Below are 13,587 nucleotides of genomic sequence, written 5' to 3' on the forward strand. Positions count from 1 at the left end.
TTCGAATATTCAGTTTTTTTTCAAGATGCACATGTAATTTTCAACTGAAAAACAAAACTAAAAGTTTAAAATGGTCAAAACATGCACACAGCCACTCATGGTGCATGCACGGATCAGGTTCGAATTAAGAGGTGAGATTGCATAGAATCCTAACCTGGCCACGACAAGGTTCGTCATCGATCCATTCAGCGGTAGAACTGGCGAACAGTCTATTGATTTCTGATGCAGCATCATCAAGATTCTCATTCCCTAAACTAATAGGCCAGCCATGTGAATCTTGATGATACCGCACGTGTAAAGAATGACATGTTTCCCTGAGAGTAAATGGATTCAAGTTTGATGAACTAATCTTTGTTCATTGTTGATCGATGTGAACCTAGCTGAACTAGGTCAAGAAAACCCTATAATTTTGTAGCCACGAATGAATGAAAAGTACCCACAAATACTTAACGAACAAATATTTGATTTTTCGATTAGTGTTTCATGATCCTTGACAACAACTAAAATACAATATATGCTAGGGGGAGGAAAAATCCAAGAAGACTTTCCCTGGAGAAAAGGAAACAACACTACTAAACAAATGAGTATTACCGACGTACACATCGGTAATATCTAGTTTGTAATATTTGGTCTTGGAGGGAGAAGAGAGAAGAAATCAGTTTGGTGATGAAGGGTTTAATTGGTTGGAGTAAGTATATATAAGGGGGAGAGTGGGTCCCATGTGAATTAATAGAATCTAAATTGGTTCGAGTAAGGGACCGTTTGTTTATATTTGAATGGAATCATTCAGATGAAAACATCTGATTCATTCAGACTTCAAACTGTTTGGTTATAAATAGAAAAACATTTAAATGGTTAAAATAAAGTCTGAATCATTCAGACTTATTGTTGTTGCTGAATGGGACAGAGACTAATTCGGATCTGAATGAATCAAACAACCCCTAAATTGGATCTATTGAACTTCAAGTCTCAACATATATTATTGTCCCGCTAAAAAAATATTGATTATAGAACAATGTTATGGACCTCGACCACCTCATTTATTAAATATTCTTTAATGTATAATAAACCACCGATTTTAGTGTGTGTAAAATTATAGGTTATCCGAAATATATATCTTAAAAAAAAACATATTGATCACACCGCTACCAACAATCCAACATGATCATAAATTATTTTTTGTTTTCTGTCACCTTTTATATATCTTTTACGTCGTGATATGTAGGTAAAAGTCCACAATTCCGGTTTGTCGGCTAATATGTCATGTTCTTTTGGAGGCACACTAGAAATCTCCTAAGGGATTGTAAAAAATAGTTATATCATTTTTACCTTTGTCAATCTCGCGCTACTAGAAATAGGAGTATCATCAAGATGTGGTTTTCGTAGGTAATCACCGATGGATTAATAGAGACGGAATTTAGTAAAAGAAGTACAAAAATGAAAATTAACGTAATCATTACTCATTAGTAATATGTTGTTGATTGCTGATGATTACCATAACTCGTGAAAGAAAGCATATTACTGATAGACACTGGAGGTGGGTAATTCCGTATCTTGTCGTTATATATGAGAACTCTTAAATCCGTCGGTCATCCGTCGCTGGTTAGAAGATGAATTTCGGATAAGATTCTTGCATACACTTTTTGGTTGTTTACACTTAAGGCATGTTGCAATGGAAGATCCGTAGGTGATCCATCACTAATATTCTCTATAAATGTCAACCCGACATCAACCATTTCAAACACAAATGGTAAGAAAAAATAAAGGAGTAATTTTTTTCTTCCCAATTTTCTACGTCTTGGTTTATAGGGTGATAACTAATCACCTGTGTAATACATTTAGACTATGGGGTGTGGTTCATTCCTCACCATTTAAGGGTCTTACGTGGACAATTCTTCCTTCAGGGATGGATGAGGAACATTGTATCGCCCTCAACTGATCATGCATGACGGGTCCAGATGACAACGGTCATGCGGGTCATTCCAACCTACGCCCTCAACTAAGATGGTGTAGACGTGACGGATTATGAAAAATGAAGAGAATTAACCAAAACACATGGTCTAACCTAAAAGTCATGAAACATTGTATACAAATTAATATATTATACAATTTTGAACAATAAACAAATAAGTATGTTTTTCTTAGGGTTTCCATCCTGTGGATTCTATGTTCGAATCCTTAATCCTTACTCATGTATGTGCTTTGAAATATAGACGCCACTACTATAGGGGGGGGGGGAGTTGGTGTTGGGTGAGCTTTTAAAACTTACTTATTTGATTGTTGATAAGCAAAATATGTTTGGCAAAACTCATCCAAAAACTTTAACTTAAAGCAAATAAGCAAAAAATAAAATAAAAAAAATTAAAAACTCACCCGAACACCCCTAAATATAAAGGGAATTCAAAGTTGAGTAAAATCAGATATGACAAATGTTATGATCTTTGTGAGAGACACATGCCGTCTTAAAAATATTATTTTTTCTTTTACATATTTTACAAAATCTTATTATTAGAGTTAATGGTCATTTTCGTCTCTATGGTTTGCTACTTTTGCCACTTCAGTCCAAAGTTTGAAATTTTGTTAATTTAGTCTTCATAGTTTTATACATTAGCCAATTACGTCCCCTCCGTCTAACAACATCCAACTATGCCGTTAGTTTAAGGGTATTTTTGTTATTCTTCTTTTTAATTTGAGTTAATGGTCATTTTCGTCTCTATGGTTTGATACTTTTGCCATTTTAGTCCAAAGTTTGAAATTTTGTCAATTTAATTTTTAGTTTAATTCAGGTTTTTTTTACCCTAAAAGCATAATCTAAGCCTAAAACCATCGAGTATCGACCAAAACAGGTCTGCATTTACTCTGTCGACAATAGTAATCGTACCCCCTCCCATCGTATTTAGTTTCTAAACAATCTAGAACTCTTCCACATGGTGGAATTCAATGGTAAAGTGGTCAAGGTAATTCCTTGAAACCGAATTGTAAAGAAAAAACTAAAAATCATTTCTTTTATTAATGCATAATAGTTGGAGTTTTGATTAACATATCGTAGCCAACATCTGGGTCGAAATCAACATCAGGAGGTCGATTACTGTTGATTTCAACCCAGATGTTCAACCTCCTGGAAATGTGGGATATTCGATCGACCTCCTGATGTTGATTTCGACCCAGATGTTGACTATGATATGTTAAATACGAGGAGGGGCTACGATTACCGTTGTTGAAAGAGTAAATGCAAACCTGTTTTGGTCGATGCTCGATTTTTGGGCTTGGATTATGCTCTTAGGAGTTATAGAAAAAAAAAACAAATTAAACAAATCATTTAATTGACAAAATTTCAAATTTTGGACAGAAGTGACAAAAATATCAAACCTTCGGATCAAACAACCACTTAATTTCATACTTATAATCAGACAATACAATATAGATCAAGCTTGAATACATCTTAAAGATATCCAATCGAATCGGATCATAGTTGATTATTGTACCATGGGTTGCTCCTCCTCACTTCCAGGTATAATTCCCAATTTCCCCAAATTAGGGTTTTACTCATTCACTTAATTCATTCAATTTCTCTTTTCTGAGCTTTAATTACTTTCATTTCTACTTCGAATTCATTATTAATTTGCAGATAGGAGTGCGGGTCGGGTAGGTGGACTTAATCCGGTTAAAGCTGCTGATTCTGATGCCAAAAATCTACGTGTCAAGGTAGTTATTATTATTATTGTTACAAGTTTTGTTCATCAATGTGTGTTCATGTTGCATTAATCTGTTATTTGATAGATTTTGTTGTTACTTGATACTGAGTTATTATTATTATTAATACATGAAACTTTGGTATATGTTTACTGTTATTTTTTATTCCATATTGCACTAATGGGCTGAGCTTTATATTGTTCCACACTCACCCAATTTATCAACATTAAATTTGTTTGTTTTTTTATTAAATCACAGCTGGTGCTATTAGGGGACTCTGGTGTTGGAAAAACCTGCATTGTTCTTCGTTTTGTTCGTGGTCAGTTTGATCCGACATCCAAGGTTACTATATTTTATTACTTTTCATCAGTTAATATATAGGTTAAGGTTTTATATTGATGTTTTTTTATTTTATTGCTAGTTTAAAAACACAAATTAAGCATCTGCAAGTGGGCATGAAAATTGTGAAATTTATATATAATTTGTTGAAATTTATAGTTCTTGCCCCCCCCCCCCCTTCTGAAATTGAAGATAACCAAATATTGTTATTTGTTAGGCTTGTATATGAACTGAAGTGACACGAACGAAGCATGTTCGTGTTCGTTCGTTTACCTTTAACTGAACAAACAATCGAGCACGGACAGGGTTTTCTTCTTTGTTTTCATTTGGTAAGAAAATTAACGTGTTTGTGTTCTTTTATGGTCATTGGTTAACAGTATAAACAAACAGTTCAGAAACATAAAAGAACGACACATATCTGAACGGGCATAGCTGATCTAAAATCAATTAAAAGTAAAAGTGAACAACAGTGTGTTAGGCCTAAAAGATTTTAAAACTAGACTTAACTGTAACGGGCTAAATTTTTTTTTAGATGAATGCGTCAACGAATTAACTTAAACAAACACAAAGTAACAAACATAAATGAATGCTAACAAACAAACATAATCAAACACAAATGAACGAACATAAATGAATGAACTTGCGCTGAACGGTGTAAGAGTGGTTCACTGAACGGTTCGTTTACACGCCTAAATAATAATGTGATTTACATATGTTTACCGTCCTATCGAATTATTTCAGGTGACCGTTGGAGCTTCATTTTTGTCACAAACAATAGCTTTGCAGGACTCAACAACGGTTAAATTTGAAATCTGGGACACTGCTGGTCAGGAGAGGTAAATTTGCACGATTTATTATATTTTATTAATATTATTAACACTTTTCATATTCTTGGTTTTGTTGATTTGGATAACAGTTAGTCCCATCTTTTTATTTATCCTTGTAAATTCTTTAGATATGCAGCACTGGCCCCACTATATTACAGAGGTGCAGCTGTTGCAGTTATTGCATATGATATAACTAATCCCGACTCGTTCCATAAAGCTCAACATTGGGTCAAGGTTTGACATTAGCTTTTTTTAAATTAATTTTTAAAAAATGTAACTACATTTAACTAAGTTTGTCATATGCAGGAGCTACAAAAACACGGGAGCGCGGACATTGTCATGGCTTTGGTTGGTAACAAGGCTGATCTTCAAGAAAAACGGGAAGTGTCGGTTCAGGTAAGAAACCGAAAAACGGATTCGTAGTTGGAAAAACGGAACCGAAAAAACCGAATCCAAAGAATAACCGATGGGCTCGTTTTATGTTTTCACGATAAGCGAACTTTTGGTATTGCAAGTAGTAAAATCGAAAAAAACAAATTTGTAGATTTTCATATATAATTTTGAATTCTAAATAATTTATAAGAATATAGTAAAGAGTGTTACCCAAATATTTTAGCCAAATTGATATGATCGATTAGTATTAAATAACAAAAAGATTCAGACCCAAATTCATATTTTTGAGCCAAAATTTTTTTAGGCCCAAACATTTCAAGACGAAATGGTAAAACCGAATTAACAAGAAACGAACTTATGGATTTTCTTTTTTATTTGAATTTCAAGTAATTTATAAGAATTTAACTAATAGTTTTACCCAAATATTTTAACCCAAATTGTGATGATTAATTAATTTTTAGTTTTTTATCAACCAAAAATTTCAAGCCCAACCAGCACACCTGAATGGAAAACTGAAAAAACTGCAACCAGAAAAGTCAAACTGGCTTAAAGTCATATTCTAAATCATTTGACTTCAAAAACTTAGATTATTATTAAAGTAATATAATTTTTGCTATCATATTTGAGATGCTAATCTTTTTATTTAAAATAATGGAGAAAGTGTGTCTAAATTGCACAAAAACTAACCATTAAACAACCCGACGCCGCCCGCTTAACATTATTTGTTTATTGAACAAGGATGGAAAGGACTATGCTGAAAAGAATGGGATGTTTTTCATTGAAACATCTGCCAAAACGGCTGATAACATCAATCAGTTATTTGAGGTAGAGCAGTAACTTTCACTAATCAGTAAGTCATACTCACAGAGTTGTATATGGATTCGATATGAGCTCCTTTTTCACTTTTACCACAGGAAATTGCTAAGAGATTACCGCGACCTTCTCCATCATGATAACCTCAAAATATTGAATAAACGATATCGTGGGCTGTGGTGTAACAAGGGGAATTTACTGTTTATTTGTCAAATGATGTTTGGTGTTCACACCTTATATTTGTTGATTCTGTATTTGCCAGTCGAGAATTGTTATTAAAACTCGAATGCATGTTTCGTTCCTTTCAACTCGTTTAACTTGTAAAATTGAAGAAACCAACTTTTAGCTTTATTCTATATGTAACATTCTTAAATCAGTAAGTTCATGAACTTTGTTAGATGCATATGTAAGCAAGAAACTAGCTTTTGGACTTGTGAACTCGTTTCGTAGGGATTAGGACTTAGGAGAGTAAGTAATTAGCACTTTTATAATCCCATAAGAATCAACTGTCATAAATATGTTTCAAGGATGAAGCAGATGACAATAAAAATAATAAAGAATAAATAAGACAATGATATGCCAACAATAAGTCAACTATGCCCATCTGAAGGCGTCTGGTGAGATATTGGTTTTCACAAGACTAGTCTTAAGAAGACCAACTAATAAATATGTTGCGGTTAGTACAGGGAATCTGGTATCATCAAAAAAAAAAAAAAAAAAAATCAATAAAAAGGTCTAAACCTTAAATGATTGCACATCAATGGATACTGGTTCCATGATTATCCTACTTTTATTCTTGCTGGGGTCAACTTCTGCAGCACTAGACAGCATATCTGCAAATCAGACAATCAAAGATGGAGACACAATAGTTTCAGATGGTGACATGTATGAACTAGGATTCTTTAGCCCAGGAAAATCCAAGAACAGATACTTGGGGATATGGTACAAGAAGATATCATACGGTACCGTCGTATGGGTTGCGAACAGGGAGACGCCGATTACAGATAACTCAGGTACCTTTTATCATTAGAGTTTTTTATAGTGATCTTTTGGTTTCCATATATAATACCATTTTTATTATATTATGTTACTAAGATTGAGAACTAGACATGTTTTCAAATTTTTATATACTTTTAACTATTATCAGGCATGCTAAGACTTAGTAGAGATGGAAACTTACAAATTCTCAGTGGAGGCAGTACGGTGATCTGGTCGTCCAATACAACAGTGTCCACATGGACTAACGATACCGCGATGGTGGTCCAGCTTCTGGATACTGGGAATCTTGTCGTGTGGGATACCAGTAGCAGGAAGCAAAGCGTGATCTGGCAAAGTTTCGATTATCCAGGTAACACGGTTTTACCAGGAATGAAATTTGGGAAGAACTTGGTAACAGGACGAGAGTCGTCTTTGACACCATGGAAGAGTCCAGATGATCCTTCCCCGGGTCCGTATCGCCATTGGATGGACACGAATGGATATCCACAAATTTTTGTGAGTGATGGTCAGGTTTTGCTATTTAGAGTTGGACCGTGGAATGGTCTTAAGTTTCAAGGCTTGCTTTTAACAAATCCAGATCCATTCTATAAGCTTGAATTTGTTTGTAACGAAGAGGAAGTTTATTACAGATTTGAACTTAAGACATCCATATTTCAGCGGATACACGTGATGCCAGATGACACCACGGTCATGTTGAATTGGATTGATCAAATCCAAGATTGGGCTGTGTATGGTTTTGCAAAAGCAAAAGATAACTGCGGTCGTTATGGACAGTGTGGGGCTTATGGAAGCTGCAGCATCAACAGATATCCAATTTGTAAATGTTTGGAAGGTTTTATGCCACGAGTTCCAGATGAATGGGATAAAGCAAATGGCTCGAGTGGGTGTGTACGTAAACGGGATTTAGATTGCGGGAGTGGGGATGGATTCAAGAAGATTTCAGGTGTGATATTTCCAGACACGCGACGTTCTAGGTATAATCACAGCGTGACCCTTCTAGAATGTGAGATGGCCTGCAGAAGGAACTGCAACTGTACGGCTTATGCAAATTCGGATATCAGAAAGGGTGGAAGTGGATGTTTGTTGTGGTTTGACGAGCTCATTGACATCACAGAGTATGATGAAAAGCAGGATCTTTACATCAGACTGGCTGCGTCCGAGTTAGCAGGTACACACCCGTTATAATATAAATAACAGTCGTTTCTTCGTTTTGCATTCTTCATATTTAAGAACTTTAGAAAATCAAATAGAGTGGATGCTTGATATATATAATTATATATACATACCTCTCGGCAATATTTTAGTTCTTCTATGCATAATTAACATGTAGCAAAACCATGTTTCAATGTAGACTCTCAGCTTAGTTTTAACAAGACGAAAAGAGTAGTCACAGCAGCGGTTTCAACTTCATCTGCGGCGCTGCTTTTGCTTGCTGTAGTGTATGCCTGTATAAAGAAGAAGAAAAGGGCTAACATGAAAGAAAGAGGTAATGCGGATCACTTTTTATGCTTCTAAATACTAAACAGGAATACTTTTTGGCACATTTGTGTAATCAAGAGAAATTGCATGCACTATGTTGTAGGAAACTGGTATGGCCGTAATAAAAAGAGTAACAGCGTTCATATTGAAGATCTCGACGAGCTACCTTTTTTTAGCCTAAATAAAATAGCTAAGGCTACCAAAGACTTTAGCTTCAACAACAAGATTGGAGAAGGTGGATTTGGTCCTGTTTACAAGGTAGTTATTGTGAAACTAATATGAGAACTAATAATATGAATGATAACGTGTAATCTTTATATTTTAGGGTGTGTTGGAAGACGGACAAGAGGTAGCTGTGAAGAGGCTCTCGGAAACATCCCAGCAAGGGCTTGATGAATTCATGAACGAAATCAGAACTATTGCCAAACTTCAGCACCGGAATCTTGTGAAGCTTCTTGGATACTGTATCCATGAAAATGAATTGATATTGATTTATGAATACATGACCAACAAAAGCTTGGACTTAGTTTTATTTGGTTCGATATTGTGTCTATGTTTTCACATAGGACTTAAATTACTTTTATATTTAATTGCTTGTCTAAGTCGTTAACCTTTTGTCAGATGAAGCCAGAAGTATGATGCTCGACTGGCCTCACCGTTTTAATATAATAAATGGGATGGCTCGAGGTATTCTCTATCTACATCAAGATTCCCGTCTTCAAATCATCCACAGAGACCTCAAGGCAGGTAATATTCTGTTGGATGCTGACATGAACCCGAAAATCTCTGACTTTGGCCTTGCTAGAAAGTTTGTAGGATTCGATACCGATACTAAGACAAAGAAAGTAGTCGGAACATAGTAAGAATCTCGACCAATGTTTTATTATATTAATTAACATTTCTATCGAAAGAAGACATTAACACATATTTCTCTGCAGTGGATACATTCCTCCAGAGTATGCAATAAGCGGACGGTTCTCTGTAAAGTCAGATGTATATAGCTTTGGTGTTTTGGTGTTGGAGACCGTGAGTGGAAAGAAAAACCGAGAATTCTCTTATGATGGTCACAATGACAACCTTTTAGGACATGTATGTTACTCTGGTCAAACTAGTGTTTTCTTTGAACATTCGTTCGATACCCTTATATGTTTTGTCTGATTCAGGCATGGAGACTTTATAGACAAGGAAGGTCCATTGAACTAATGAGTGAATCGTTACGTGGCTCATGCATTGACTCTGAAGTGTTACGTTCTATACAAGTTGGGCTATTGTGTGTGCAACATCATGCCGAAGATAGGCCAACTATGTTTTCGGTGGTTCTGATGTTGGTCAGTGAGGGCGTGTTGCCACAACCTAAACAACCTGCGTTTTTCTCTGAACAGAGCCGTGTTGTACTTGAATCTGTTTCATCAGTTGATGATTACATGATAACACTTTTATATGCTCGGTAGCAGGTACATAATTATTTCAATTTTGCATACATCCTCAATATTCTACTTGCAGATCTTTTTTGTTGTATAGAATCATAACTTGAGATGATTGTTTTACACAAAACAAAGAGAGGAACCTCAATGTATAGAAGAGGGTACGGTCCCATTCATCTTTCGTCATTAAATAATTAAATGAAAATAAATAAAAACTAGGGGAATGTTAACGTACAAATGAAATTAACGTGCTAAACATGAGAATCAAGTAGAATAATTATGTATACAAGTAGAGTATCACGTTTAGCACGTTAATTTCATTTGTATTTGATTCAAACTCATAAAAACTAAACTATCATTATCTTATATATAAATTAAATGACATTAATAAGTTAAAAACTAGAGTGCTAAAAATAATATTAAATAAAACTAAAAATTACCATATTTAGAAATAACATTAAAAAACTAACTACTCTTTGAGGTGGGGTATGTAGTTATCTCATATTGCATGTACGTGTAGAATTCCCACACGTGTACCACTAGTTTTTATTGAATCATGCATTCCATTAACTAATTCATGTATTTAATTATTTACTTGTTAAGTGTGAATTTTAGCTGTCAATTTTACTCTTCCAGATTCCACCCATAACATCACTTGATGTAATGGTTTTTATTCCGAAATAATATTACTTTTACCTTTTCTTTTTAAAAGCGTGCTTTCAATCTTGAGTTTTTTTTTAATATGTTTCAAGCAGTGTTGCAAAAAATCCCGATTAGGCACTGATTAATCTTTGATTAATCGCTAGTCATCACTTCACTGATTAATCGCTAGTCGGTTAATTAATCGGTCAACGGTCAAATCCTGCTAACATCAGCGGCTTCCGGAGAGATTCAAACCAAAATCATTAGTTTTCGGCGAGATTCCGACCAAAATCAGCGGTCTACGGTGAGATTCCGACCAATCTCAACGGTTTCTTGCGAGATTCAGTGAAAACTAGCGGTTTTCAGCGAGATTTTAGCAAATTTCTGGTCAAAATATGTTTGTGTATGTTGTATAAAAGTGAAAATTACATATAAAAATGTGTGTGTATATATAAAACTGAAAAAAATACATTAAAGTCTGATCCAATTAATCCAAATTAATCTCAATTAATCCCGATTAATCGCTAGTCCTCATCCAACAGCTCGACTACTGACTAGCGATTTTTACAACACCTGTTTCAAGGAAGATGCAGCTAAAAAAAAAAGAAAAGAAAAAAGAAGCAAAACAATAATTAAGACAATGATACGACAACAATTTGAATAATGATACATCTGACAATTGAAGGCGGCTGCCGAGATATTAAATGATTTTGACTAGAAAAAAGTCTTAAGAAGACTGAAGACAAATAATGGTTCTGTTGGAACAAAGGAATTTATATTATTAAATATATAAACAATTTCAATAACAAGTTCTACACTTCTACAGATGTAAAGTTATAAGATTTATAATGCATATACCTTTATGAGACCACATCATGGATTTTCATTGCATGATTATACAAGTTTCATTTTCTTTATTATTCTTGCTGGTGTCAAGTACTTCTGCAACACTAGACAGCATATCCTCAAATCATGCACTCACAGATGGTGACACAAATGGTAAAATGTATGAACTAGGATTCTTTACCCCAGGAAAACCCGAGAACCGATACTTGGGGATATGGTACAAGAAAATATCAATGGGTACGGTCGTATGGGTTGCTAACAGGGAGACACCAATTACGGACACATCAGGTATTATAGTTATTGAGAAAAGATAGAATACAATAATACCTTAACGTACAATAGGTACGCGAATACCCTACATTCACGAAATCACATCCCAACATCTCGGAATCGTCAATACATATCCAAATAATCATTGGTTCACCGAAAAAAACAGTTTTGGATCGTTAATCGATCAATTTTTTACTTTTTTTTTCATGAAAACCGTTTTTGAGCGTTTGCTGAGCGTTTTAGTTTCGGCTGAGCGTTTTTAGAATTTTTTGCCTTTGAGCGTTTTTGTTTTAGCCTTTGAGCGTCTTGCGTACCTATCGTACGTTAGGCAATTATTGTACAGTAACCTCACCCTATAGTTATTATGACCCTTTGAGATTTTATTCATGTTATATTAGTTTGTGTCTTTTTTATTGAATGTATTTTAATATGTTCTTCAATTATATTTCTTAAAACTATCATCAGGCAAGCTCAAACTAAGCATAGATGGAAACTTACAAATTCTGAGTGGTGGAAGTACAGTGATCTGGTCATCCAATTCAATAGTATCCACGCGTAGTAATGATACGATGACGGTGTTGCAGCTTCTGGATACTGGAAATCTTGTTCTGTGGGAAAGAAGTAGCAGGAAACAAAGAGTAGTCTGGCAAAGTTTTGATTATCCAGGTAACACGATTTTACCAGGAATGAAATTTGGGAAGAACTTGGTAACAGGACGAGAGTCGTCTTTGATACCATGGAAGAGCGCAGATGATCCTTCCCCGAGTCTGTATTACCATTGGCTAGACACAAATGGATATCCACAAATTTTTGTGAGACATGGTTCGGTTTTAACACGGAAATATGGACCACGGAATGGTCTTAAGTTTCAAGGTTTGCCCTTGGCGAACCCGAATCCAATGTATTTTCTTGAATTTGTGTATGACGAAGAGGAAGTATATTACAGATTTGAACTCAAGACTTCAGTTTTACAGAGGATACTCGTGAGACCGGATGACACCACAGTTTTGTTGCATTGGATTGATCAAATCCAAGACTGGGCTGTGTATGGTTTTGCAGCGGAAAGAAATCAATGTGGTCGTTATGGATTGTGTGGATCGTATGGAATCTGCAGCATCAACAGATATCCCTCTTGTAAATGTATGGCAGGTTTTAGGCCACGGATCCCAGATGAATGGGATAAAGCGAATGGCTCGAGCGGGTGTGTACGTAAACGAGCTTTGGAATGCGGGAATGGGGATGGCTTCAGGAAGATTTCAGGAGTAATGTTTCCAGACACGCGACGTTCTTGGTATAATCATAGCATGACCCTGAAAGAATCTGAGATGGTCTGCAGAAGAAACTGCGACTGTACGGCTTATGCAAATTCGGATATCAGAAAGGGCGGAAGGGGATGTTTGTTGTGGTATGGTGAGCTCATTGACATCACCGGGTATAATGAAAAGCAAGTTCTTTATATCAAGTTGGCTGCCTCGGAGTTAGCAGGTACGCACTCATTTTAATTTGAATGATAGTCAGTGTTCTTTGTTTGGCATTCTTTATATCTAAGCTCTTTGTAGGGCTGCAAACGAACCGAACGAACACGAACAAGGCATTTTATGTTCACGAACACTTACCGAATGGGATTTATGTTTGTGTTCGTTCATTAAGGAAATTAATGTGTTCACGAACGGTTCACGAACACAAATTAAATCGGCAGAGCCTAGAGATTGAGACCGATGTATTCATCGGTGTGAATAATGAAAGCCTGCAAAACGAATCAAATGAACATGAACAAGGGCATGTTCGTGCTCGTTCATTAACTTTAAAAGAACACGGACACTTAATCAAACAAACATTAATGTTCATGTTCGTTTATTTAA

General features: G+C 35.3%; 3 protein-coding genes across 3 annotated transcripts; all 3 read left to right on the forward strand.

Moving 5' to 3' along the window:
* Nucleotides 1-3,418: 3,418 nt before the first annotated feature.
* Nucleotides 3,419-6,321, forward strand: LOC143637538 (ras-related protein RABF1-like). Its single transcript, XM_077104906.1, has 8 exons — nt 3,419-3,511; nt 3,629-3,705; nt 3,952-4,035; nt 4,774-4,868; nt 4,988-5,093; nt 5,166-5,255; nt 5,991-6,077; nt 6,167-6,321. The coding sequence occupies exons 1-8, from the start codon at nt 3,487-3,489 to the stop codon at nt 6,203-6,205; spliced, it is 603 nt and encodes a 200-aa protein (XP_076961021.1). The 5' UTR covers nt 3,419-3,486; the 3' UTR covers nt 6,206-6,321.
* Nucleotides 6,322-6,771: 450 nt separating this feature from the next.
* LOC143637606 (G-type lectin S-receptor-like serine/threonine-protein kinase At4g27290) lies at nt 6,772-10,042 on the forward strand. The gene is made up of 8 exons (XM_077104956.1): nt 6,772-7,078; nt 7,213-8,232; nt 8,416-8,550; nt 8,647-8,801; nt 8,869-9,079; nt 9,165-9,402; nt 9,482-9,632; nt 9,707-10,042. The coding sequence occupies exons 1-8, from the start codon at nt 6,826-6,828 to the stop codon at nt 9,992-9,994; spliced, it is 2,451 nt and encodes an 816-aa protein (XP_076961071.1). The 5' UTR covers nt 6,772-6,825; the 3' UTR covers nt 9,995-10,042.
* Nucleotides 10,043-11,471: 1,429 nt separating this feature from the next.
* LOC143637608 (G-type lectin S-receptor-like serine/threonine-protein kinase At4g27290) lies at nt 11,472-13,270 on the forward strand. Its single transcript, XM_077104958.1, has 2 exons — nt 11,472-11,743; nt 12,191-13,270. Exons 1-2 carry the CDS (start codon nt 11,485-11,487, stop codon nt 13,225-13,227), a joined length of 1,296 nt encoding a protein of 431 aa, XP_076961073.1. The 5' UTR covers nt 11,472-11,484; the 3' UTR covers nt 13,228-13,270.
* The last annotated feature ends 317 nt before the right edge of the window (nt 13,271-13,587 follow it).

The sequence above is a fragment of the Bidens hawaiensis genome, unplaced genomic scaffold, assembly GCF_021521415.1.
Source record: "Bidens hawaiensis isolate Kalapana, Puna unplaced genomic scaffold, B.hawaiensis_p1.1 tig00008374_1, whole genome shotgun sequence".
Lineage (NCBI taxonomy): Eukaryota > Viridiplantae > Streptophyta > Magnoliopsida > Asterales > Asteraceae > Bidens > Bidens hawaiensis.